Source organism: Mustela putorius, unplaced genomic scaffold (assembly GCF_011764305.1).
Source record: "Mustela putorius furo isolate JIRA1106 unplaced genomic scaffold, ASM1176430v1.1 tig00537350_pilon_pilon_pilon, whole genome shotgun sequence".
NCBI lineage: Eukaryota > Metazoa > Chordata > Mammalia > Carnivora > Mustelidae > Mustela > Mustela putorius.
Window position 1 is genome coordinate 20,172,014 of NW_025422471.1, and position 26,864 is coordinate 20,198,877.

A 26,864-nucleotide genomic window follows, 5' to 3' on the forward strand; every position below is an offset into this window, starting at 1 on the left:
CTCGCACTTAGCTGCCATCTAATCCCCTTGCTTAAAATCCTCCAAAATCTTACCAGGAATGTCTCCATTCCCTCATGTCAAGATTCTAAGTCTTAGTTGAGCACAATGACCTGTTCCCTTGATTATTACCAAGTTAATGTTTCACTCCTTTAAATACATTATACATGACTGCCCAAAGACATATATTCATAGTTCTCCTCACAGGGTAAAGTCCAGTCTTTGCATATGTGTTTCCTTCGGCCATCTCTGTCCTTCTCCATATTACATGCCCAGTCAACTCCTACTTACATCAAACATCACTTTCATTGCCATATTGTTCCAGACCTCCCAGGACGCCAGACATCTCTTGGGCTATGCTCCTGGATAGCACTAACAATTATGGGGCTGCAATCACATACCTGTTGGGTTAATAATAAAGGTATCCAAGGGAATAGCATAAGTTCTTCACCTAAAAATCAGAACACACCATAAGTGATACAAAAAAGAAATATACTTAATGGATAAACATAAAATCATTCATAGTAATGCTCAATATTAAATATGAAGACCACAGACCCTTTTTTAGGAGGTCTCCTCTTCAGTCAAGAGCTCTCTTATTGAGTTATCAACACACTCAGCTCTGGGAATCTATCATGATGGTTCAAATAAGGTATTTTTATATGACGACTAGATTTTATTAAGATTATGATTATTTAGACAAATGCGATTCTTTAGTGGGTTGCCCCCATACATCTGTCATATAGATCACTTTACCATTAACAAACATGATCCAATCCAGTTAACATTCCTGCCCTAAAGCTGCTTAACATTGTTATGCTATCTGACCTCTGCCACTCCAGGATCTAGGCATTCCCACTGACATTAAGGAATCAAGGATAGCATTCCCTGCCTTCATCCATAGCCTACAGAGGACAGCCACTAGAGCACTTTTCGAAAATGCTGAAGCTATGTTTCCAACGTATTTTTTAGCTCAGTGCTATGACAACATAAGTGTTCACTGGGCCTTCAAAGAGGAAAATAGTTTTGGGGATGGAGAGCAGGACATGCTTAAGTCCATTCCTATATTGCAATTCTCTAAGATGTTAAATTTATTTTCTTCCTCTATATTATACCAGTGAATTTCTGGTCTATTTCATTTAGTGCGTGTCACTGTTGAGGCCATATCTTAATCAATTGAGTAAATAGTTAGAAACACTGCCAGCTGCTCAAACCAAAATATTTAACCCCAAATCTGGTAAGAGAACCTATTAAAAAATTTAGCCCAATATAAATTATATACTTCTCTCTCTGAGCTAGTACCTCCAGAATCCATTCCTCCACATATCCCTCCGTCTTTTCTTGCATAAATTAGCAAAACCTTCCAATTTTTATTCTCCCATATTTGACTTTGCAATTGCTTCCCTGGGATATGCTAGAATGTGATTCTAATTATTTAGAGACATTGAGGAAAACCGGCACCCCCTGGCAGTAACTATCTTTGCTGAGGTCAGAATAGCTTCATCTCGCAGGGCTGCTTCTGCTAGCAAGAAAATCTTGGTGGAATTTATGGGTTCAGTGTCCTTAAAGCTGTCTAAATTATGCCCAAAGTTACTATTCTTATTTCAAGTTTCTTCTGTTTTGTAATCAGTGTTCTCATATCCATTAAGAAGAGATCCAGCAAGGCTGTGAATTTCACCTACCACACATTTTACCAATTTGCAGGGTCAGACCTGTGTGTCTGATTTGCAACTATGTCAGTCCCTTGATAAGAGGTATGCGATCCTTGCAGATCAGTCATAAAAACTCCCTGGATTTTTTTTTTTTTAACCATGACTTGAGCTGTGAATTTTTAATCTTAATCTATTATTTTCTTTCTGTAAGCCCTCCAGCACAGTTAGAAAGAGCCATCTTACCTTATAGGGTATCACCCTATAGGGCAATCACCATACTTCTATGGTCTTCCCATATTAGGGTGACTATATATCCCAGCTTGTCTGGCATCATTCTGCTTACGTCTGTATCTAGGAATTGTTAATGACATTTTCACTTTCAGAAGTGTCCCAGTTGGACCATAAGCTATGTTTACCCTTCAAGTACCTATAGTCTACCAACAACAACCACTTATACCACCAAAGGACACTCAAAACAACTACAGTGAAAATTTCATTATAGAATGATGTGAGCTCTGTGTTTCCCACTATCTAGCGCTAAGTGTCCTTCTTGGTTTTCAGCTAAACAAGGCCAAAAAATCAATACTAGATTCCCAAATTCTTTAGTTTATGTTCCCTATAACTATCTTTGGTACAAATAAGCACATGAATCAAGATTCTTATTACAGAATACAGAATCTACTCCAGGTATTAAAACAACAACAAAAAATTCACTATAGAGTATTAGGAGCTTACGGAATTCTGAGAGGGCTGGAACCAAACCTATAGTCACAGCCAAGAGTAATGCAGCCAAAAGAAATGTCCAACGTAAGACTGTTTTATCAGAAACCCCAATCACTGCCATTCACACTTGGCATCCAAGACGGTACTAGATTGTAAACTCATTTCCACAGCTGCCCAGAAGATTCAATTACTATGTGCATGATCCTCTACCCCACATCGTTCCCATCTGCTTTCTAAGTTTTGTGCAGGTCATGTGTGGAACGCTAGTTAGGGAAATACAAGGTACTTTTTACACATAAGATCTCTTTCGCACACAGGGCATATTAGAGAAGCTTTGGTGAAAATTCAGGGAAAGCTAATCTTCAGTATCTGTCAAGCACTGGAAAAGACTATGGAGAAACCCATCTGTAAGAAGAGCAATGGTGGGGGTCACCGGGGTGGCTCAGTTGGTTAAAGCCTCTGCCTTCGGCTCAGGTCATGATCCCACGGTGCTGGGATCGAGCCCCGCATCAGGCTCTCTGCTCAACAGGGAGCTTGCTTTCCTTTCTCTCTCTGTCTGCCTGCCCCTCTGGCTACCTGTGATCTCTGTCTGTCAAATAAATAAATAAAATCTTAAAAAAAAAAAAAAAAAGAAGAGCAATGGTGGCAGCAGAATTTCTACTAAAGAAGAGTTTAAGGGACATGATGGCACAGGAAAAGGTTTTAGGATATCTGTCATGAATAGCAAGGACACTGTTCTTAGCTCAGCTGCTTATTTCAACTGGTACCTAGGAGAATTAATGGGGGTCTAGTCAGTCAGACAAATGAGACAAGCCTTGACACCACAACCAGATAGGAAAGAAACTGCAAGACTGTTACCTCACTTTCACAAATCGAACTGGGGTGCCTCTGAACAGCAAAGTAAATGACAAGTGAGCCCTTGAAAAGAGTGTTCTACCATATTGACAAGAGTCTCCCCCAAACAGCTCCAGGAAAAACTACTTCTTAAAACAAAATTGGGATATAATTTCTAAAAATGCAAATTCACAAAATAAGTTCTGAACTTCTAGATAACCTTGGAATTATTATTTCCATATTATCACATCTGAACGGGAACAAGCCAGAAGGACCAAATATGTTTTCCCCTCTCTAAGTGGCATCACTGGTTTTTTTCTGTCTTCCTAACTTGAAACATGCTTTTGCTTTCAAAGTAGTTTTTGGGCAACAATCATATTTATCTCTGTGGGGTTCCTGGGACAACTTTTTCATTGTCTCAAGTCTAAGTAGGCCAGTGGATGCTCCAAAATGTAGTTTCTGCATGTATGTTTTTGTTTAATCAAGCCATGAGGCAAACACTTTATATCACAAGTCAAAGAGGATGGACAGAAATAACTCCTTTCAGAGCCCACTGTGGACTTCACAAGGAAGAGGGGCCTGTGCCGTTACACATAAATTTTGCAGATCTGTGGGCTTCTCAGTTCATAGCACTCAACGCCCTGGCTCCTCAGCAACTCCTTCTCTTCTGCTGCATCTCGAGATTTCAGCTGGGGGAAGTGGGCCGGAGAGGTGAGGAAATCGTAGTGCCGCTCCAGATAGCGCAGATAGATGAGCATGTGCAGAGCGTAGGCCAACACCAGCAGCAGGATCAGGGACATGGCCAGGCCGATCAGAATGGCTGGCGAGAAGGAGGAGGCACAGTCTCGGGGCTTGGCAAACTGCCTCCCCTTGATGGTGAAGCCTTGGATCTGTCAGGACAAAGAGCTCAAGTGACATATTCTTTCTCTCCTAAGATCTACCTCGCACCTGTGCTGAGGGTTCTGGACTCCTAATTAACCGAATTTAAGACAATGGGTAGTAAGTTCTACTTTCTGACTGATTTGAGCAAATGATCTAACAAATGTGAATGTGCTTATGGGGACAATGAAACAATTTTCAATCAAGACTGACCCAGATACTCTGAGATATATGGTAATCATAATTAAGAGGCTCATGAAACTCAAGTCTCTGAAGTAAAACCTCTCAATCTGATCCTTAGAAATATTCTAGTTCATCTGAAAAATAACTTTGTGGTGTCTCTAAAATTCAAAGTACACTCAAAATCTTATAAATGCTAGCATAAATTTCACAAAGAATAATTAAGTCTCACTTCCTCTGCCTTTGATTCTATTAATAGGAAGTGGACAGGATGAGTCTCCTAAAAGAAGCTATCATAGTCCGCAATGAGGCAAAATACAGATAATAAAGGCTAATACCTACCAAAGATTTTTTATGTAGTAGATACTGCTTTAACTCATTAAAAAATCACAAGAGACTATGATTATGTTACTATTTAATGGGTGAGGAAATTGAGGCACAGAAAAGTTCAGTAACTTCCCCAGAGTCCCCTAACAGTAAGTACAGTAAAGATATTTTATATTTCAATTCATTTTACTTTTTCACTTATTTAAGTGCACTGAAATTATAATTCAAACTCAGGCAGGTTGGCTTCTCTTCTCAGTTTACAACTCTACAAGTCCGACACCACCGCCCACTCTTTATCAGTTGTACCATACATACTTGTACTGCTTTTGGAAGAGCTACATACCAGCCCCTATGTGCATCCTGCCCAGAGAATGGAAAGAAGAGCTTTCGTACATGTGCAAACAAAGTGGCTCAAATACTTGGAACTAGAAGAGGCTGGAAAGGACAACAGGCTCTGTATCCAAATACAGTCACAATGAAAGAAACTGAGCTACAGGGGAACTACTCTAAACGAGAGTAATCATTTCTAGAAGACAGCTCCCACACCTAGTTGGCTTTTAGAATGGGATGCTACACAACATCACCTCAGTCACCTGGTTGGTTTTACAGAGGTACATCAGAAAACTGAATTATCCATGAGTGCTTAGTGAGAACTCATTTTTATGACTTAAGTGGGTGCTTGGCCATTTTTCCATGCTAAAATGCCTGTAGCCATAGACTAGAGGCCTTGCCCATCCAATTGTCTGTGCACACTAGACTGAATCCAAAACCAGCTCCAAAAGGAAACTCTTGACCTGGCTTCTGGGGTCCTTGGCCCATCCCTCTATGTTGGAGGCAAAGTGACCTTCTCTTCAGACTAGTGCCTGCAGGGTCACGCTCTTGACAAAACGACAAAAGATGGCCTCATCTGATGCTGCAACTCCAGCCAAAGAGACTGTCCTCACATTGACTGTTATTTCATTCTCAAGACTTTGTTGAGACAAGTATCTGTGGAGAATGACTAAAGGGTAACTTGTCCATCCATTTTCTGGACTAGTGGTTGTAAACACCCTGTACCGAGCCCATTGGCGAGTTTTGTTAGGCCCAAAGTTTTGGACATCCTGAGAATTTCCTATTAAAAATCAAGACTTCTAGCTTCCATTGAAAAACTGAAGACCCAGCAACACAGCCAACATTCTTAAGAAGTAAAAATTAAATAGCTGGAGTTGAATAAACATACTCTTTGTGATGCTGGTTACACTTTACCAGTCCTCAGATGGCCCACCAAAGGCATCTCAGCTTGCCATGCATGTGACATCACGCTACTTTCTTCTTAGAATAAATCAGATGGGCAAAGCCACCTACATGGAATACAGCCTTTGGTATATACACACCTGGATCACTATCACTACCACATCTTTCGTGGACTGACCTTGCACTCCACTATCTGCTTATAGCAAAGGTGTTTTAACAAGGCCCACCTGTGACATCCACGGCTGTGTTCGCTGTAAGGCTGCTGTCACAGATACTGGCACAACCGTACCAGCGATGAATGTGCTCCCCACAAGCATGCTTCCAACAGTCTTTTGAACCCCAAGCACATGTAAATGAGCAATTCTTTCTTATAGTGGATGTTCCAAAGCTTCACGGCCAAATCACTGTACCACTTCCAGCCAGATCAGACAGAAGGTCTTGCAGTTTTGTGTACCAACCTCACTGGTGGCTCCAATTGATTTTTTCTTCCTTTGTTTTTCTTAAGCCACGTGTTTTTGCCCATTTTAAAAATATTTTTATTGTAAAATATACATGACAAAAAAATTGCCAACTTAACCATTTTTAGGTGTACAGTTCAGTGACATTAAGTACATTCATGTTATTGTGTAACCATCACCTTCATCCACCTCTAGAACTTTTCATCTTGCGAACTTTAAGTCCATTAAACACCAATTCCTTCTGTCCCTCTTCTCCCAGCTCCCTGACAACACCATTCTATTCCCAAATCTGACTATTGTAGGTATTTCATATAAGTGAATTCATACAAATATTTACCCTTTGATGTCCACTTTATTTCACTGAGCACAGTATCAAAGTTCATTTGTGCTGTTGCCTATATCTAAATTTCCTACCTTTTCAGGTCTGCATAATATTCCACTGCACATATACACTAGCCTTTTCCATGCATCCATCAATGAACATTTAGGTTGTTTTCATCTTTTGGTTATTGTCAATAATGCTGCTATTAACATGGGTACACAAATATCTGTTCAAGTCCCTGCTTCCAATTCTTTTAGGTATATACCCAGAATCACATGTTAAGTCTAGGTCTAATTTTTTGAGGATCTACCACCATATCATTTTCCATAGCAGCTACACCATTTTAAATTCCCACCAGCAATGTACAAGGGTTCTAATTTCTCCACATCCTTGCCAACATTTGTTATTTTCTGTTCTGGGTTTGCTTGGGTTTTTTTTTTTTGTTGTTGTTGTTTGTTTGTTTTTAATAACAACCATCCTAATGGGTGTGAAGTGGTTTGTGCATTTTTCAAAGTCTGTTTTCTTCCAATGTTTCTCTAAGTCACCCTAAATCATTTCTGAAAGAGATATAAATCAGTCAGTTCCTCTCAATCAGGCAAGATTTTTGTGAATTATTCCTTGTTTTCAATATTACTTTGTGCCTGCTTCTCTTTTTAAAATGCAAGGGAGAGAAATACGTATAATAATAATATGTATAATAATTATATATATTATAATTATATGTAATATAATATATATAATATATACATATACATAAAATATATAATATGTATAATAATATATACTTTTAAAATATTGATAAATATACATTATATACATTATAAAGTGGCTCTGATGTCAGACAGTACAGAATTCAAAATCTGCTTCTACCATTTACTAGTTATATCACTTTGAAAAATTATGTAATCATCAGAGCTTCAGTCATCCCATTTTTAAAACAGGGATAATGACAGCAATCCTGCAACATTATGATAACTTTTAAAGACAAAGTGTGTAAAATAACCACAAGAGTGCTGACACACAGGATGGAGGGGCACTCATAAGTAGTAGTTACTGGTAATCCATGCCAGACACAGTCCTGGCTGTTGCCACACAGTAAGGCCATGACTTCTTTACCTCCATAAAAGAAAGGCCAGAAATCAAGAGGGTGAAGTAGTTTATCCAGGTAGCTGACAAGCAATTTGAAACCAAGTCTTTCTTTCAAACTCCAAAATGCAAACTCTTTCCCTACCCCAAGCTGCACACTTCTCCACGCTGAAGGGAAGAGGAAGTAAATACATTTACATTTGGAAAAGATTGGGCAGTGCCCATAAAAGGGACATGCAAACCCATGCCTATTGCAGTGAGTTAGAAGAATGAGTGAAGCTCTCTTCACAGGTTAACAGGACAGAGGAAGTTGACTGACGTCTCTCTGCCTGAGATTCTGGTGGTGAAAGAAATGTCTAATGCCCCCATGCCTTTCCCCAAACACTTTCAAGAGGATCTCTCGGATATTTTTACTTCTTGGCTGACAGTTCCATTCCTGTGCTGCCTAAGCTGTCACTCAGGCTACAGATGTACTACTTATCTGTCCTGATAGGATCACTGCTCCACTCCCTGAAGGAAATAAAATAATTATCCAACAGTTCCTCTCCCCAGAAGGGCCTCTCACTCCAGGAAGTGTCAGTCACTGGGCTTCATGCCACAGCTTCCCTCCAGTTTAGATTGCTGGCATTCCTCATTGATAATTATTAGTGGCTGCATAAATGTGAATGTAAAAGCAAGTCAGGGGGATGGGAGGCAGTGCGTAGGGTGTGGGTAGGGCACAGGGAGAGAATATTCTATCCTATTCCATTTTATGACTTAGAAGATAAAGAAAAAATACCCATATTATTTTAAAGGTATCCATTCCCCTCTTTTCCTTAAACATCTATATTTCAGGTGTTTTCCAACACTGGATTTCTTTGGCACCAAACAGACAGGTACACTGAGCATATGTTTTAGTTTATTACCTGGAAATCAACAAACGTGACCTCCCACAGGCTTGACGTATCATCTGTGTAGCTGGGCAGCAAGAGGGCATCATACCGCTGCAGGCTGCTGACACGCTGGCAATGGTAGGAATAACTCGACGGAGCGTATATGCCAGTTGCATTAAAAGTTGCTTGGACTGAATTATTGAAAATAATCTCAACTCGCTGCAGACTAAACCAGCTCTGGAGGTACAACTTGTTGTAATTGGTAAGGGTGAATCTGAAAATGGTTACAAACAGTATTACTGCTAAAGCACTCTGATATTTGCTGACACAGGAAATCATCTATGAGCAGTGCAATAGCACCCTCTTTTGTCACGTAGTAGAACTGGTTTGGAGAGTTTACGTCTAGTGCTAAACCAGTCTCCTAATAGGTATGAATGAAAGCAAATGATAGCGCAGACCCTGAAAGTGAATAGTACAAATTCCTTCGAAAAGAAAAATACAAAAAGCTTTATCTGTATTTTTTTTTAACATGTAGTAGACACTATTATTGTCCTCATTTCACAGGGGAGGAATCAAAACACAGAGGGGTTAAATAAATGGCTTGTGCAAGTCTACTTGGACATTGAGTATTGGAGCTGGGCTCCGAATCCAATTTGAGACTAGAGCCTTTACTGTTAGCCATTTTAGAATGGAATATTCCCCAGCAATAATAAAGTTATAATATGCCATGATTATTTTTTTCATTAAAAGAACAAACAAATGTGTAATTGCATAGAAAAAAAAATTCAGGAAGGACAGAGATCAAATGTTAATAATGATTACAAATGCTGGTTAAATTATGAATGATTTTCAAGTTCTTTTTAAAGAGAAGTATTTTCTGATTGTTTTGTTTTGTTTTGTTTTCTGGTCATGTATCGGGCTCTAAGAGACCAGACCCTGAGACAATGATGTTAAGAGAAGGAAGTATTTGGGGGAGGCAGTCCCAAATTTATTTAGGAATTCAAAATATGTCAAATGGGGAAAAGAGAAATGACAGAGGAATGGAAGATACCCCAAAAGGACACATTATTAAGCAAGTTTCCACTGTGGGCAAGTGGGGGTTGACACTCATGGGGTACATTGGGAATGAAGGTAGTTCACATGCCTGTTATCTGACCTTTGGGTGAGGGATCTGGGGTATTTATACACTTGTTTCAGTCATTGGTTCAGAGTTGCTGGGGTAGAGATGGGACGCAGTGTACCACTTTGGCTAAAGAAAGCTTTTATGCAAAGAAAAGTTGACAGTTCAAAGTTGAGCTGGTAGACTACAGTGCTCTCAAATGGAAAAGCTCAAAGTGATATAGATGGGGTACTGACAGCATCTACCACATTCCTTTATCATCAGAAAAAAAAATAATAAAGCCAAACTACTCATTCCTATATCAAACAGATATGTATATTTTTGTTTGTATATGTTTCCTCACCTTGTGGGATTCTATTTTCCTTATAAATTTTATCTAAAAGATGAGGACATGTATTTTCTAAATTATGACCAGTGGAACAATAGTGGTTCCATGAAATATAGGCAAGAGGAAAGAGCTTTCCAAAGTAAACACAGGAAATGAGAGGTTCATCAAAGTTACCAAGTGCTGCAATCTTCCTTAAAAGCATGTCTTCACAGTTACTTTAATATACAAATTAATACTGTGAATCTCTAAGAGAAGAACATGGTATGCAGTTTTTCTCAAACACATTTGACCAGAGAACCCCTTCCCTGGGGAACCTTATAAATATTTTCACATAGCATAAGTGCTCCATAGAACACAGCTTAGGAAAGACTGTCCTAGCACATCCTGCTGCTTTTTCAAGTGATGTTAAAGACACAGCTGTTTATCTCCACTAAAAGGTTGGCCCAATAGGAATGGAAACATTTTATTTTTATAAGAAAAAAAATGTAATGCCTTGAAGTCATCCCCCACTCCTGGAGCAGTTCCTAACTACTTGAATAAACCACTGTTGGCAGATGCATTCTTCCAGACATAAACATAGCAAAATGGAGGCCTGGATTGTCTGCTAAGAAATTCAGCTACAGAGACTTTATTTGCTATTATGAAGTGATAAGTGTGATTCATTGTAAGCCACGATATAGAAAATAACTTCAAACCAGAGATGCAGTTTTGGAGCTTTACATATATTCTTTGCTCAGAGGAAAAAAGTACCACATTTTCAGGTTCATGTGATTTCTAAGTCCTAACTGAAGAAGGAAAAATTGATACAGATGCTTTGGTAGAAACTAAAGAAATCATTCCTATAGGATCCTACCATAATATCACTGACTCTGTGTAGTTAGTTATACGTGGCATTTCACACGTCACTGCTTGGCACATAGTGGGCCCTTGATACTACATGTTGAATGAATAAATTACATGGAGCCAATGTGAAGGGCTGAATCTAAGACCCTTCAAAGTAGTATCCTCACCTACCTTATATCAAGACCTTTGGGAATTTCAGCATCACCAAACTTCAGAGACAAACTAAGAAAACAGAAACAATACAGTCCATCAGAACAGAAATAACCTTTACTTCATAGTACACTAAAAAATTACCTCAAAATATAACTAAAATAATAAAACTTACAGAATAAACATATAGCAATTTTATAATCTTGAAACAGCCAATAGTTTCTTGAAAAAATACAGAACCATAAGAGACTTTTAATCATAGGAAACAAACTGAGGGGTGCTGGAGGGGATGGGGGTGGACGGATGAGATAACTGGGTGATGGACGTTAAGGAGGACATGTGATGTGATGAGCACTGGGTGTCACATAAGACTGATGAATCACTGACCTCTGACTCTGAAAACAATAATACATTATATGTTAATTTTAAAAAACTTAATATAAAAGTATGAACTATAAAGGAAAAATTGATATACTGGACTTCCTTAAATTGAGAATTTTTACTCTTCAAAAGACAGTGTTAAGAAAACAAAAATCATAAGCCAAAGAACAAGGGAGAATATTTCCACAATACATATAGACAAAGAACTAGTATCCAGAATATAATTAACTAACTACTAGTATCCAGAATATTATTAACTAACAACTCAATAATAAGAAGACAACTTAGCTTAAAAATAGTGAAAAGAAAAGTACTCCACAAAGGAAGATATACATATAGCTAATAAATACATGAAAAAATGCTTAACATCCTTAGTTATCAGTAAAACATAAAATAAAACCACAATAAGATAAAAGCATCATGGTACAGTAATTGAAATAATTAAAACTTTTTTTAAGAACCTACTCTTGGAGTGCCTGGGTGGCTGAGTCGGTTGAGCATCCCACTCAGGTGGGAATCTCAGGGTCCTGAGATCAAGCCCTGTGTCAGGCTCCACAATGGGAAAGGGGCTTGCTTGGGATTCTCTCTCTCCCTCTGTCCTTTCCCCACATTTTTGCTCTCAAAAAAAGAACCCATTCTTAAGCAATTAATATCCACATTATTCACATTTTTCTGAAAGTTAACACAAGATTTCCTGGATGTGAGACAGAGTATTACCAATTCATAGCAATAACCACATTGGTTTCCCTTTTAACCCAATTCTTGTGCCTGGGCAAAATGATGAGAGTCAGATGTCATCCTGTTCATACTGTGATTTGAAATACAAGTGAGGAACACCAAAATTGTGAGTCTGGGAGTTTATGTAATAGAGAGACAGCAGTTCCCTTTGAGAGAGGGAAACACTTGCTTCCTTAGTGTCAAAGATTTTCCTTGACATGCAAAAAGAGAAGAGTACTAGGTACCTACCTCACAATGTAAGCTGATGAGTTTTATCAGCCTTTGGATGGGAATAAATAGTTTACCATAAAGGTGAATGTGAATTTGTCTCTAAGAAGAAGGCAAGTAGCCTCTGTATGTTTCCAAGCACTGAAATGTTTCCATGGTCCTGAGGTTCATTACTCCTTGACAGTAGTTCATTACTCCTTGACTCATTGACATTCATCTAAGATGGTTAATCTCTTACTAACTCCAAGGCTTATTTTTTAACTCAAGTTACAGTCAAATTTGTCCAGAAATTACTAACCATGAAGAAACATAAAACTATTTTCCTTACAATCATTGACCATACCAAGTGTCAGCAAGAATGTAAAGCAAATAGAACCTCCTCATACAATGCTAGTGGAAAGGTAACTTTTACAATGACTTTAAAAAACAATTTGGCAGTTTCTTAAAAACCTAAACATACACATACCGTATGATCTAGCCATTCTACTTGTAGGTATTTAAGAAAAAGGAAAATATACACTCCTACAAAGACTTGTACATGAATGTTTAAAGCAACTTTCCTTAGAAAGCTATCTAAAATCTGGGGCAAAACCAAATTTCCATCAAGAGGTGGACAGATAGGTGCTTGGGTGGGTCAGTTGGTTGGGTAACTGCCTTCGGCTCAGGTCACGAACCTGGTGTCCCAGGACTGAGTCCCGCAATGGGCTCGCTGTTCAGCGGGGAGTCTGCTTCTCCCTTTGACCCTCCCCCCCTCTCTTACTGTTTCACTCTCTCTCAAATAAATAAATTAATTACATTTTTAAAAAGGAGGTGGATGGATAAATAAGTTGTAGTCTATCCATATAATGGAATACTTACTACTCAGCAGTTAAAAAGAAACATTACTTTGACTTTGATATGTGTAACAATGTAGAAGAATATCAAAATATCATGTTAGGTGAAAGAAGCCAGACTGAAAGAGTATACACCATATGACTATATTTATTTACTTATTTATTCAAGATTTTATTTATACATTTTGGAGAGAATATATGAGAGCAGGGAGGGGCAGAGGGAGAAGGAGAAAGAATCTGAAGCAGGCTCTGCACTGAGTGCAAGCAGGGCTCGGTCCCAAAACCTCAAGATCACGACCTGAGCCAAAACCAAGAGTCAGACATTTAACTAACTGAGCCACCCAGGTGCCCCTATATTATTATATTTATATAAAATTCTAGAAAATGCACACTCACCTATAACTATACAGAGCAGATCAGTGGTTACCTGGAGGGGTGACCTGGGAGTGGCAGGAGGGAAAGATTACAAAGTGCACAAGGAAACTTTTGAGGATGATGAAAATGCTTGTTGTTTTGATCATAGTAATGGTTTTGTGGGTGTACAAATATGTCAAAACTGATCAAACTGTGTACCTTAATATGTGCAGTTTAGTGCATTTTATTAATGTTTCAATACGGTTAAAAATAAAAATGAGAAAAAGCTGAAGAACTGAAATGAGAAAATGTGAAAATTTTAAATACAGAAAGGATATGCAGCTATGTGACATTATAATGTACAGAAGTTATAACACCTCAACATACATTATAAAACCAAAAAAGCAAAAGTGGATAACCATAAATGCTCAATTACAAGCTTGGAAACAATATCACACAAATGTAATCTCATTAGTTTGGTCCTACCTATCAAGAAATAGAAATGTCAGTGATTGAGCTGAAATTTATTATCATACTATGGGGAAAGGGGAATATTTCGTATATTTACAAAATAAGCCAGATAAAGTTACTAAGAGAATTATCTCTATTTCCTAACACTGTAAGCTTAGATACATTAGAAGCATTTGTTTATGAACTTTTTTTTTAAGATTTTATTTATTTTATTTGACAGATAGAGATCACAAGTAGGCAGAGAGGCAGGCAGAGAGAGAGGGAGGAGGAAGCAGGCTCCCCGCTGAGCAGAGAGCCTGAGGGAGGGCTCCATCCCAGGACCCTGGGATCATGACCAGAGCCGAAGGCAGAGGCTTTAACCCACTGAGCCACCCAGGTGCCCCTGAACTTTTTTTTTTTTTCAAAGATTTTATTTATTTATTTAACAGAGAGAGGTCACAAGTAGGCAGAGAAGAAGGCAGAGAGAGAGAGGAGGAAGCCGACTCCCTGCTGAGCAGAGAGCTCAATGCCGGGCTTGATCCCAGGAACCTGGGATGGTGACCTGAGCCGAAGGCAGAGGCCTTGACCCACTGAGCCACCCAGGCGCCCCCATTTATGAATATTTTATAAGCTGATTTATTCAGTAAAGCAAGTCTCCAAAAAGGCCTTTCTCTAAGAATATTCTCATAGTCTATTACAAAGTACTTAAAATACTTTAATGAAATAAAATTTCTTTCTTGAATAGTATTTTACAAATCTGACTGGTCACTAATTTTAACAGAAGTTTCTCTTCCTCTTCCAAAGAATCAGAATAGTTTGGCTATCCATAAAATGACTGTGTAGCTGATGAACTAAACCTCAAAGCAAGGCCATACTGAATCCACCTAACTGCTGTCCCCTTTTCCTGATGGAGCAGCTCCATGGCCTCTAAGCTTGTGGTACTCCAAGAGCTTTCTCCAGCAGTCATGATCTCAGTGAAAGCTGCTAACATGCTCTGCTGTAGAGTAAAGAACGTGCCTGATTTCAACACAGCAAATTCAACAACCATTCAGTGAGACTCTCCTAAGTGCCAGGCACTGCACCATAACCTGGGAACATGAAGGAGAAATACAATCTAGCAAGTCACTCAAAAAAGACCTGTTTTTACTCTTCCACGTGCTCCAACCTCCCACATTCAAAACAGACTCTGAATTCTTCAGAGCATAATTGCCCAACTTCAAAATACCCCCAGATGCTCGTATTATGCTCTGTTTGTAGGGCTTTCACTATGTAGAAAGATTTCCGTAGCTAATCCGTCTGCCAACACTTTGCCTTCCCCTGAACATTTTGTTTCCAAGCACTAAAACAAGGTCACCTTTTTTTAATCTGTGCTTTTGACCTTACATGGTTATGTCTTTACTTGGGTTTATTCTTTCAGCAACTCCCTCCCTGGTTATTGAGAATATAAGATTTCCTTGCCAGCAGAACAACGGCATCTCACTAACATCCATGATTCACAGGAATGAGGGATGGTCTCAGTATCTGGTCCCTGCATGCCTCATGTACTGGGAAGCCTTCCATTCATCCCCATGCGTGGGCTGTCCAGGATGTCTGCACACTCACCTGGACAGAACTCCAGGAGGTAGATGCTGCTCACTCAGGACGCATCCTAGTAGAATATGTAGATGCTAACCAAGAAGATCAGGTCCCACCCAATCATTCCTTTGTGCGTCCTGAAAACCAAAGCTTCCCTAGGTCGCTTCACCAGTTAACAAGGCATAGGCACTATTTTACTCCAGTTATTATTAGTATGTTAGGAAGATAATATTATTACCTTGCATAGCACTTGAAGAGTTCCCAAAGTTCTCATGCATACATTTCCCAGTTTGATTTTCACAATGCAATGAGACAGAGACAAAAAAGAGGATGTAAAACATCATTGTTAAAGACTAATTTTAGGCGCACCTGGGTGGCTCAGTGGGTTAAAGCCTCTGCCTTCAGCTCAGGTCATGATCCCAGGATCCTGCTCGGTGGGGAGCCTGCTCCCCTCGCTCCGCCCCCGCCCGCCTCTCTGCCTACTTATGATCTCTGTCTGTCAAATAAATAAATAAAATTTAAAAAAAAAAAAAGATGAATTTTAGGCCCCAGCTCTATTACCAAATAAGTTGTATGATCTTATCAAATTTTTTAACCTCTACAAGCCTTGCTTTGGGATGGTAACAGTCTGTGACTCAATAGTATTGTGAGGAATAACAGATATTGTGCCTGGCCCAAGGCAAATGCTTCAGGCCTATTACAACTAATAAATGCCATCATCTCCATTCATAGATGATGATCCTATGGTGTCTCCTATCTGTAAAGTCACAAAGCTCACTGGCAGAACTGGGACTAGAAGCCAACTTTTCATTCTTTCAGTCTCTGAGTTCCAGTGATCACTAAGATTTCTAAAGCCCAGTTAAAAAAAACAAAAACAAAAACAAAACAAAAAAAACACCAAAAACTGTGGTGCTCTGATCTTTCCCACAAATATCCTGGGGTAAGAATAAATGGAATCAAGGCAGGGCAGTCAGCCACAGACGGCAAGATGATCCCCAAGCAATCAGCCTCTCTCCAGGCAACTGACCACAAATAAAGAGCCCTGTAGGGAATTAATTAGAGCCCAAGGACAAAGTCCTAAACACTCAGCAGTGCTGGAGTCTCTGGTAGTCTGTGTTGCCACAGAATAAACAAATCTGGGAGGACTCTGGATGCTTATACTCACAATTTCCTAATTCCCTAGTAAGACATAATCATTCTGAAGAGCAAGATACTTACTAAAACTTGTAATATTAATACAATCCATTTTTACCCATCATCAATAATTTTTAAATGAAAAGTAAAGTTCAGTAGTAAAAAGGTATTTCCAGCCAATGTATCTAAAATGAAAACACACACACACACACACAGATTATACAAAGCATTCTGCCCATCTAAACCAGGCCAGGACAAATGCAGACAATCTTCCAAAAGCTTTTATTATACCAGCAAATGTTGAAAGCAAGATTTACAGAAAGCAAGTGGGATATGCCAGACTTACTCCTCCTCGACCAAAACAAATACAAGCAAAAACTTTTGCTTGGATGACTAGAAAGCAGAGAAAGGTACTGGAAATTGATTTCTTCTTCAAAAGAGATACTTTTTAATCTGCTTATCTCAAATCAAAAGAAATTATTAAAATCATTTTGAACAAATATCCTAAAGAATTATCTGGAATACAGCCATTCAAAGGTACCCTTGCACATTTGCAAACTGGCAACGTTCCACTACTTGGGAACACTCCCTAGAAGCAGAAATCTGTCCTGGCTACAATCAGCCTTATCTTTTTTTACCCACTAGAAAATGTATGACTCTGCTGCCTGATACCTGAGTTCTTCCTGCTAGGACAAAAGTCGTTGGACATCTCACATTTGGAGTTGATACCAAGCCTGGAATCCTGTTCATTTTTCAGAATGAATTTGGAAAACCTTCACTTTCACAACCCTGATTTTCCTCAAGGTATTGTAACAGGAGAATTGCTTGGGGAAAAGTTTTTTTTAATTAATTTCTGATTTTTTTCTTTCATTTTAGACATTTCAGTTTAGGTATAATTTAGACATTTTAGACATTAAACCTTTCATCAGAGATGTGTTTCAAGTTCACTATAGAGGAACCTACTGCCGTTTTCTGAAATGTCAGAAAACTCGGCTTCCCAGTTAACAGACTACAATTTGCTCTAACGGTCTCCTCCAGCAAAGCAGTCAACTTACATGGCACTTTCTTCACTGCAGTTTGAGTTGCTAATGTCCACTGTTGTCTTCTGACCAAAAGCTTCATCTGTAAGGTCCAGCCAGGTCTGATTCTTAAATTTTATTGTTATTCCCTTGGCCCAGAAAAGGATGCAGGGAATTCCATCCATGGAGACATTAACTGGGCTATGATGGCTGAATGCATTCCAAGGTTCTTTTTCTAAATGTCCATGTCTGCTCAGAGTGGAGCTGAGAGTCTAGTTAATCAAATAAACAAAGTTTAAGAGACAGGTTTGTTTCCACGGCACAATACGCTTCTTGGAGTAAAAGGACTTATTTATAACCTATTGAAACTTTTATCTCTCTCACTCCAGAGTCCATGCTACTGAGAGACAAAGGAGATGATAGGTGGGCCCATCTTAATCACTTAACAAGCCTAAACTGATAGGTATACCTAAACTGAAAGTATACGAATCTACCTATACTACCTACAGTTTGGGTGCTTCTACAAAGCACCCAAACTGGAAAAAACTAAATTGTTTTTAAAAAAAAAAAAAAAGCCAACTTTACAAACAACCATAATAGCAATATAGACTTCAAAAAGTTACCAGGCTGAGAGAGATAATGGGGATGAATAGGTGGGACACAGATTTTTAAGGCCACAGAAGTGTAAGTCTGTAAAATACCATAATGGTAGGCAGATATCATCATACATTTGTTAAAACCCACAAAATACACAACATGAGGGATGCCTGGGTGGCTCAGTTGGTTAAGCTGCCTTCGGCTCAGGTCATGATCCCAGCATCCTGGGATTGAGTCCCACATCGGGCTCCTTGCTCGGCAGGGAGCCTGCTTCTCTCTCTGCCTGCCATTCTATCTGCCTGTGCTCTCTCTCTCTCGCTCTCTCTCTGACAAATAAATAAAAATCTTAAAAAATATATATACAACATGAAGAGTGAATCCGAATGTAAACCATGGTCTTTACTTAATAATATTGTATCAATATTTGTTCCTCGACTTTAAGAAATATACCACAAGAACACAAGATGTTAAACAAAGGGGAAACTGGAGGGGGAGGGATTGAGGGAGCATATGGGAATCTTCTATTTTGTTCAATTTCTTCTGTAAACCATTTTAAAACTACTCAAAAAAAAAAATCTAGTAATTAGAAACAAAAATTCACCATGCCATGAACTAATGGCAGTAATTTATCTCTTTAGGAAATAGGTACCCAAATAAGGCAAGATTTTAAAATTAAGAAATTAAAATGCAAACATAACAAGAGGTTTCTAGATATCAAGCCTAATTCTCCAGACCGCTAATAACCAACAGAACATTCTGCAAAATTGGATAGTCTGTGTCTACACTGTCCTGTGCAGCAGCCACTGACTTCTGTAGCTATTATGGTACTGGAAATGGAGGCAGTACAACTCAGACTAATTTTTAATTTCACTTAACATTACTTCATTTGAATTTAAATTTAAATAGTCCCATGTGGCCAATAGCTATTGCCTTGGGCAGTGCATCTCCAGATCATGGAATATATAAAAACTACCAGGGTCTTCTAACATCATTCTTCATCTTATGAAATCTGAGACCATGCACTTCATTACTGAAGTCACAGATATCTGAAAGAAGATCCACTTATCTAGATCAACTATTCCATACCAATTACTCCAATATAAGTACAGCTAAAAGAAAAATTAAAGGGGTAGTAGCAATCCAAGCTTACCAGTAACCAAAGATAAACTCTCACTATAGTGATCCTCTCTGGACAACAACAAAAGCAAAACTGAATATTGTAATGAAAATACACAAGAGCAAGTAAAACTAGTTTTTTATTTACTAGAAGACTACCATAAACCATTCTCCCCCCAAAGCTTAAGCAAGAATGTTAGTTATTAAAAAATTATTATTTATATTTTCACATTTTTTCTGACCTAATTCAATTGTGTTTAAAAAAATTTTTTTAAAGATACAACCTAGTTTCCTAATATATCCTTACCTGAGTGATTGGTACTGTTGTGAAATTCTGGATTGGATTCACATCTCCATTACTCTGCTTATCTGTCAAATAAATGATATGAATACAAAGGCTGATTGATTAATGTACCTGAATGATACTAAAATGGTAGGCACTATAAAATATACGAGGCTTGGGCCTCTTCTGGCTCATAACCTTAGAATACACCAGTTTAAGAGATTTTTACATGAGATACTCCTGCTCCAATCACCATATTCAGAGAAGCCCAACACAAACAACACCCTTCTCCTCAACCCTTCAAGGAATCATACAGGCAAATACAGTTCTTACCGTTTATAACCACTTCTTTATTTGAAGATGTTCGAGAGATGAAACTAGAAAAAACAAAAATTAAAAAAGATGCTGAACATAGATCTGTATTTCAGATTTCATAGGAAGTTTTAAGGAGGATATTTGTTTATCACATCTCAAGAGAAGACAGAAACTTAAAGGAAGTCAAAACTGTCCAGTTTTTCCTAGTGAGTTTCTGATTTTAAAAAATTATACATGTTCTTCAAAGAAAATAAGGAAAAGTCAAAACTTCTTAAAATTTGTAAATATCAACCCTAATTTTATCCATTGAATACTACTGTTGAGGGTCTACCAGGTGCCAAGTAGTGTGCTGAACACTGAGGTCTAACCAAAATAAATAGTAAACAAATAATCAAATAATGAAGCATAATAAAATCTTTTACAATGAAATTTTATACTCATCATATTGTTACTATATTAAAGCAAAAATATTAAATCCTTTTTATTAAAAAAAAAAAGACTCAATTACCACAAAGCTATTTCTGAAAATTATGGGGATTTAAATTATAATATATATTCTTCCAGGTTTTCACTCTACACACATACAAACACAGAACTCTAAACACACAATGCACATAAATTTACTTTTTATAAAACTCAAAAACAGGTATATGTAAACATCCTGTTTTGGAGCCTGCAAAATTTTCTTCAACTTAAAAATATATCACAAATATTTCCTTATGTAATTATAACTTAGACCCTAACTTAGAAGATCTATACATCTTTTATCATGGAGTATTGTGAACACATACAAATATAAATAGAAAAACATAAGCCCTCTTCCCACCCCCAGGTACTTGTACCCACCACCCAGCTTTAGTAATTATCATGTTATAAGCAATCTTGTTTCACCTATGAGCTCACCTACTTCCCTTCTTTGGTATTATTTTGAAGGAAATATCAGATATTATATGATTTAAGTATGTATTTCTAAAAGATAAGGGCTTTTTATAATAATAGCCCAATTACATCTAGAAAATATTAATAATTTCTTTAACATTAACTATCATATCAGGGCTTAAATCTCTAACTGTGTCATAAATGTCATAAAAATTTTGTTTATTGTATATTTAAATTCTTTCAGAACTTGTACCTTGTGGTATATAAGAATGTATATCAAATTCTATATTTAAGAGATTGCTATCCAAGACCTATATAAATAATTATTATATTAACTCAATATACTTACAATTAGAGAAATATATATACATATTACACAACATGGTCCATATGCAAAACATAATTTTAGCTCAAGAGTTACTAAACTGTAACATAAAATGTTTTAAAATGAATTATGTGGAACCAATTACACGATGAATGCATCATTCTCTTGGCAATACAATCTCTATTATCTAATGAGAATTTCTGAAGATGACAAGTTGGTGACCATGATGTCTACTCATTATTATTAATAAATTCCTGCATGTATACAAACTTATTCTCACTTTATCAGCTTTACTGAGATATATTTAAGTACAAAAAACTACACCCACTCAAATGTGTATAATTTGATTAGTCTTGGCATATGCATATATCCATGACACACCACCATAATAAAGATACAGAATATCTTTACATACCACAAGTTTCCCCATGCACTCTTGCAGTAGAGAGATGTTCCCTCCACCTTCAGCCACAGGAAAACTAAAGAATTGCTTTCTGTCACTATAGTTTGCATTTTCTAGAATTATAAATGGAATCATATATATTCTTTAGTGCTCAGCTTCTTTCCATCTAAACATAATGACTAGAATTCATTGGGGTTATTATATGGATCAATATCCCATTCCTTTTTATTGCTGAGAAATGTTTCACTGTGTGGATATACCACATTTTGTTTGTGTAGGCATTCATTGATGGACATTTATGATGTTTCTAGTTTGGGGCTACTACAAATAAAGATATAAATATATTTGTGTATAGGGCTTATATGGCATTTTTTTTGTTTCTCTTGAATAGATACTGAGAGGAATGGCTGAGTCATATAGTAAAAGTTTAACTTTAAACAAAACTCCCAATCCATTTCACTATATGAGCTTTTCTATGGCCCCACATTCTTGTAATACATTTGTACTGTAAATCTGTTTAATTTCAGCCATTCTCATACATATGGATTGCTATCACATTATAGTTTTTCATTTCCCTGATAACTAACGAGTGAGCATCTTTTCTCATGCCTATTCAACATTCATGTATTTTCTTAGGTGAACTGTGTCTTTAAACCTTTTATCAAATTTTTAAATTAAGTTAACTGTCCTCTTCTTATTGAATTGAAAGAGTTTTCTGCATGGGTACAAGTCCTGTGTCAGATATATGTACTGAAAACATTTTCTTCCATTCTATCTTGCTTTTCCATTTTCTTAATGGTGAATTTCAAAATGGAAACATTTTAATTTTCATAAAGTCTAATGTATTTGCTTTTCTTCTTTTATTGTCTGTGTTTCTGAGTCTAAACCATTTTCTTAACATAATGTCACAAAATTTTCTCCTGTGTTTTATCTGGAAGTTTTAAAGTTTTAGCTTTTACATTTAATTCTGTTACCCATTTTAAGTTGTACTTGTAAGATGCGGTACTTGTAACATTTTAGAGCTTGAGATAAGGAAAGCATCCTATTAGTTTCCAGAAACTGAAAAACAAACCAAACAAAAAACAAGAATCATGCAAGGATTCAGAAAATGTATCTCTCACACCCTTTCACAGAAGCTAAAGGAGGATGTGCTCAAGCAAACTGAGAGGAAACCGAGAAAGAGGAAAGCACAGGCACTAACCAACAGAGGCTCTAACATAGAAGAGTGAGGAAGAGAAACTTCAGGATGCCTACTGCATATCAGACCTAGAGAGCATCAATCTAGATCGAGAGGACAAAAGAGCTCCAAAGAGGAGACCTAGAGGGAGGGTTCTAGGTAAAAGGATTTGAGGTGCTACACTACATGATAGCTGAGGGGACGTGTGAAAAGAATTAAGGATACATATATTTTTTCCTCAGAGGTTCAGTTGGTTAAGCATCAGACTCTCGGCTTCATCTCAGTTCATGACCTCAGGGTTGGGAGATCAAGACCCACATCAGACTCCATACTTCGCATAGAGTCTGCTTGAGATTTTCTCTCTCCCTCTCTTTCTTCCCATTCCCCTTCTCTTTCTCTCTCTCTCAAATAAATTGACTAATCAAAAAAGGAATACATATATTTTTAAATATTGCAAATGAAAAAGGGTAATCTTTAACTTAAGAGAAAAGGAAAGAGCTGTACAAAGGAAAAAGAAACAATTATAGTATGCTAGCTGGCTTGTCAGTGAATATTATATGCATAGTCACACTGATGCCAGCATAGGTTTAACTGAAAGTAGTAATGTTACTATGTATTAGAGGGGTGATGGGGTGGGGGAGAAGAAAAGGAAGGTGAGGAAGAAAAGGAAGGAGGCAAAAACTTGTCACCAAGAATAGGAAGCTGTTAGACAATGTTGAAAATGTATATACTGAGGGGCGCCTGGGTGGCTCAGTAGATTAAGTATCTGCCTTCAGCTCAGGTAGTGGTCCCAAGGTCCTAGGATCAAGCTCCACATCGGGCTCCCCACTCGTGCTCTCTCTCTCACTCATTCTCTCTCAAGTAAATAAATTTAAAAATCTTTAAAAAAATAAGATAAAATGTACAAAGTGAGAAATCCCTTACACATATTTAAATAATGTGGCAGTGTTGTGGATTGTATGGTTGTCCCCAACTCCCTGGAAATAATCTGAGATGTATATATCCTTGCCCTTGGCCATTTGCTTTGCAGTACCTCCCTGTATGTAGAGAATATTTCCTACCCCACAATAAGTCTCAGCTGTGTTTCTTGGTCAAGTCATTGGAACATGAGTGGAAGCAACAGTGTACCAGCTCTGCAGAAACATTTCAAGGTGCTACATGTGTTTGTCACCTCCTTTTCCTCTTCTGTCTTCCATGGTAATGGTGGGCCCAAACAGGTACTGCTCTTTCAGTCTAGGCCTTGGAATGACAAGACATGGGAAACAGCTAGGTCAGGCCTGCAACAGCCCACTGAACAGCTATCAACTGGAAAGCTGAAGTTGTTTGTTACTAGAGAAGCTGACTAAACGGGAGACACTTTTTTTTCGTTAATTTATTATGTGTCTTGGTAACACTTGATTTTCCTAAAACCATGTACATGCATTACTTTGATGTTTTTTTCTAATTTATTCTTGTTAAAAAGATGACTTCTGGGGCACTTGGGTGGCTCAGATGGTTAAGCATCTACCTTCGGCTCAGGTCATGATCTCCTCCAGGTCCTGGAATTGAGCCCTGCATCAGGTTCCTGGCTCAGCGTGGAGCCTGCTTCTCCTTCTGCTTGCTGTTCCCCACCCCACGCCCCCCGCCCTGCTTATGCTCTCTCTGACAAATAAATGAATAAAATCTTTTATACACACACACACACACACACACACACACACACATACATTTTCACATCACTACAAAATCTCTGAACTAAAGTAAGAGTTGTAAAGAATTAACTGGTTAAAGTTATCCATGTGAATAAACTGAGGGGCACTGGTTAAAAAAATTTTTTTAAAGAAAAAAAATAAAGAAACAAAACCTATATTGTCTCTAAAATATTCCAGTCCTTGTTCACTAAAAGGGATCTCTGCAATACCTTTGAAAAAGTAATCAAGAGCCTGAAGCTTGTAGTGGCTGGTGCCATATTTTTTTAAAATACGCGGTGGTCCCTCATGAGTCTGCAAAGCAATACCTTCACGAAGGTTAAGGTGAAACAGCTCTGTCATGGCTCTGTGCAGGATGAACACCACATTCCCACCATTGGCCTCTGCGGCCCTAAAAGACGAGCTAACTATACTTACCTCAGCTGACCTCTTACGTTGTCTGTTCCATCTAAACCAGCCGTCTTTAGTTCAGCTCCTTGAAGGCTTCATGTTTCCTTCTTCTCTCATAAGAGTCTTAGCATTTGCTGTTCCCTCCACCTGGAATGTTCTCTATCCTCCCCTTCTCCTCTTCCTCCCTTTGCTACAGATCACAGCTTAAATGTCACTTTCTTAAGAGCACTGTTTCTACCATCTCAGACCAGTTAAGATCCACCTGTTAGACATGTTCATAGCCTCCCACACTTTTCTTTCACAGCATGATTCACTTTGACTAATAAGAGTACCTCCTCCACCAGACTTAAAGCTTCATGAAGGCAGGGACTAGATCTGTTTTGCTCACCATTTTAGACCCAGTACCTAGCACAGCACCTAGCTATTTAAAAGTACCAAGTATTAAAAACATATGTGCTACACGCATGAATGAATAAACAGATTTAATTAATGAACAAAGTCTGGAAGAGAAGTAGAAAAAGAGAGATCACAAAGGATGCTGTGTGAGAGGCAAAAGATTTCCTTTCATTAAAGGAATTGTTTAAACCCAGTTTAAGGAAGCAATATGTAAAAAAGAGTGGTGACCCCTACTCTCTCTAAGCTTAAGAAACAAGTATTAATTTAAAATACAGTCATCCTTCCTAGAGACTTAAGAACCTTGAATTGATGTGTAAAACTGAGATATTTTAAATTTCAGATCTATGATTTAGAGGACATTCACAAAATAGCAACTGTTGTTTCTTTCATAATAAATTAATATGCTACATTATTAGATTCAAATGATCATCGATTGATGTGATTTCTAGGGTCCCTTCTGAAGCTGAGATTATTTAAACCCTTTAACCTTCAAAAACAGAATTGGGATTTTTATAGTATTTGGTGTACATTTTACCAGTGAAATACACAAATTAGTCATCTCTGTAAAAACAAAGTAAGGAAACCTTACTAAGCTTTAATAACCTAAGAAGTATAGGCCTCTTATTATTTGAAAATGAACTTGAGGGAAAGCACTAACTGATTTAGAAAACAACGGGAAAAACAAATAGGACATGTCTGTACTTATAGTTTTTATCAGCTGGTGACTTAAAGATTCTTTAACACGAGTTTTGGCAGACCATCCTACTTGGCGCTATCCTTTGTGTTTGCACTAAATTCTCTGATATTCATTGTGATGACACATGATGAGCAATTAGGAGACAGAACATAAGTTAACTGTTATTCAAATTCTTAATATCTTCCCTTATAGATAAATCTCTATAGTCTCCCTCACACGGATGGAAAGAGCTAAAAGACAAAGGATACAGAAATAGAAGTTTTGCTTGTTAGTTTTCAACAGTATGTACTCCAAACAACTATTGTCTCCTACCAGTTAAAATGATTTGACACCTTTTCTTTGAAGAACAGGTTATGTATTTCTGAGGTTTTTAAATTTTTCCTTGCTCTCTTCTCTTGTAACAACAGCAGGAGAAAACCATCAAATGAATATTTACTTGTAAGTATAAAAGAAACCTGAACACTGATTTGAGTCATTTTCTCACATATATACTTTGATACATAATACAAATGCTTCTGTGCATTTTTAATAATTCTTGCCTCTTATAATAAATACTGTATTTTCATCTCTTATTTATAAACTACAGTTCAATGATTTTATTAGCTACAGAATGATCTAATCTAACCAATTTGAATTATAAACAAATATAACATGCAACAATATAAAGAAATTACAGAACCATCTAATTTCACACTTGTGTTAAAGTTCACAGATGCAATGAATTAAAAAAAAAAAAAAAAAAACGTGCAGTTACTCACCTTACATTCTTCCTGGCAAGTATTTGATCCAAAGTTAATGAAAATCCTATACATAAAAAGATAAGTGAAAAACTAAAGAAGATTTTTCTTCCCATCAAGAAATGAATCAGTTTCTTCAAAGCAAGCACATCTGTTAATTCTTAAA

The 26,864-nt window shown here is 37.5% G+C and overlaps 1 protein-coding gene across 1 annotated transcript; it reads right to left on the reverse strand.

The window, feature by feature from the left end:
- Positions 1 to 2,948: 2,948 nt before the first annotated feature.
- On the reverse strand, positions 2,949 to 26,864 carry LOC101671346 (V-type proton ATPase subunit S1-like protein). The gene is made up of 7 exons (XM_004759133.3): positions 26,720 to 26,864; positions 20,025 to 20,068; positions 19,716 to 19,777; positions 17,732 to 17,967; positions 11,026 to 11,076; positions 8,597 to 8,837; positions 2,949 to 4,096 (listed from the first exon to the last, which is right to left on the reverse strand). Exons 1-7 carry the CDS (start codon positions 26,812 to 26,814, stop codon positions 3,794 to 3,796), a joined length of 1,032 nt encoding a protein of 343 aa, XP_004759190.1. The 5' UTR covers positions 26,815 to 26,864; the 3' UTR covers positions 2,949 to 3,793.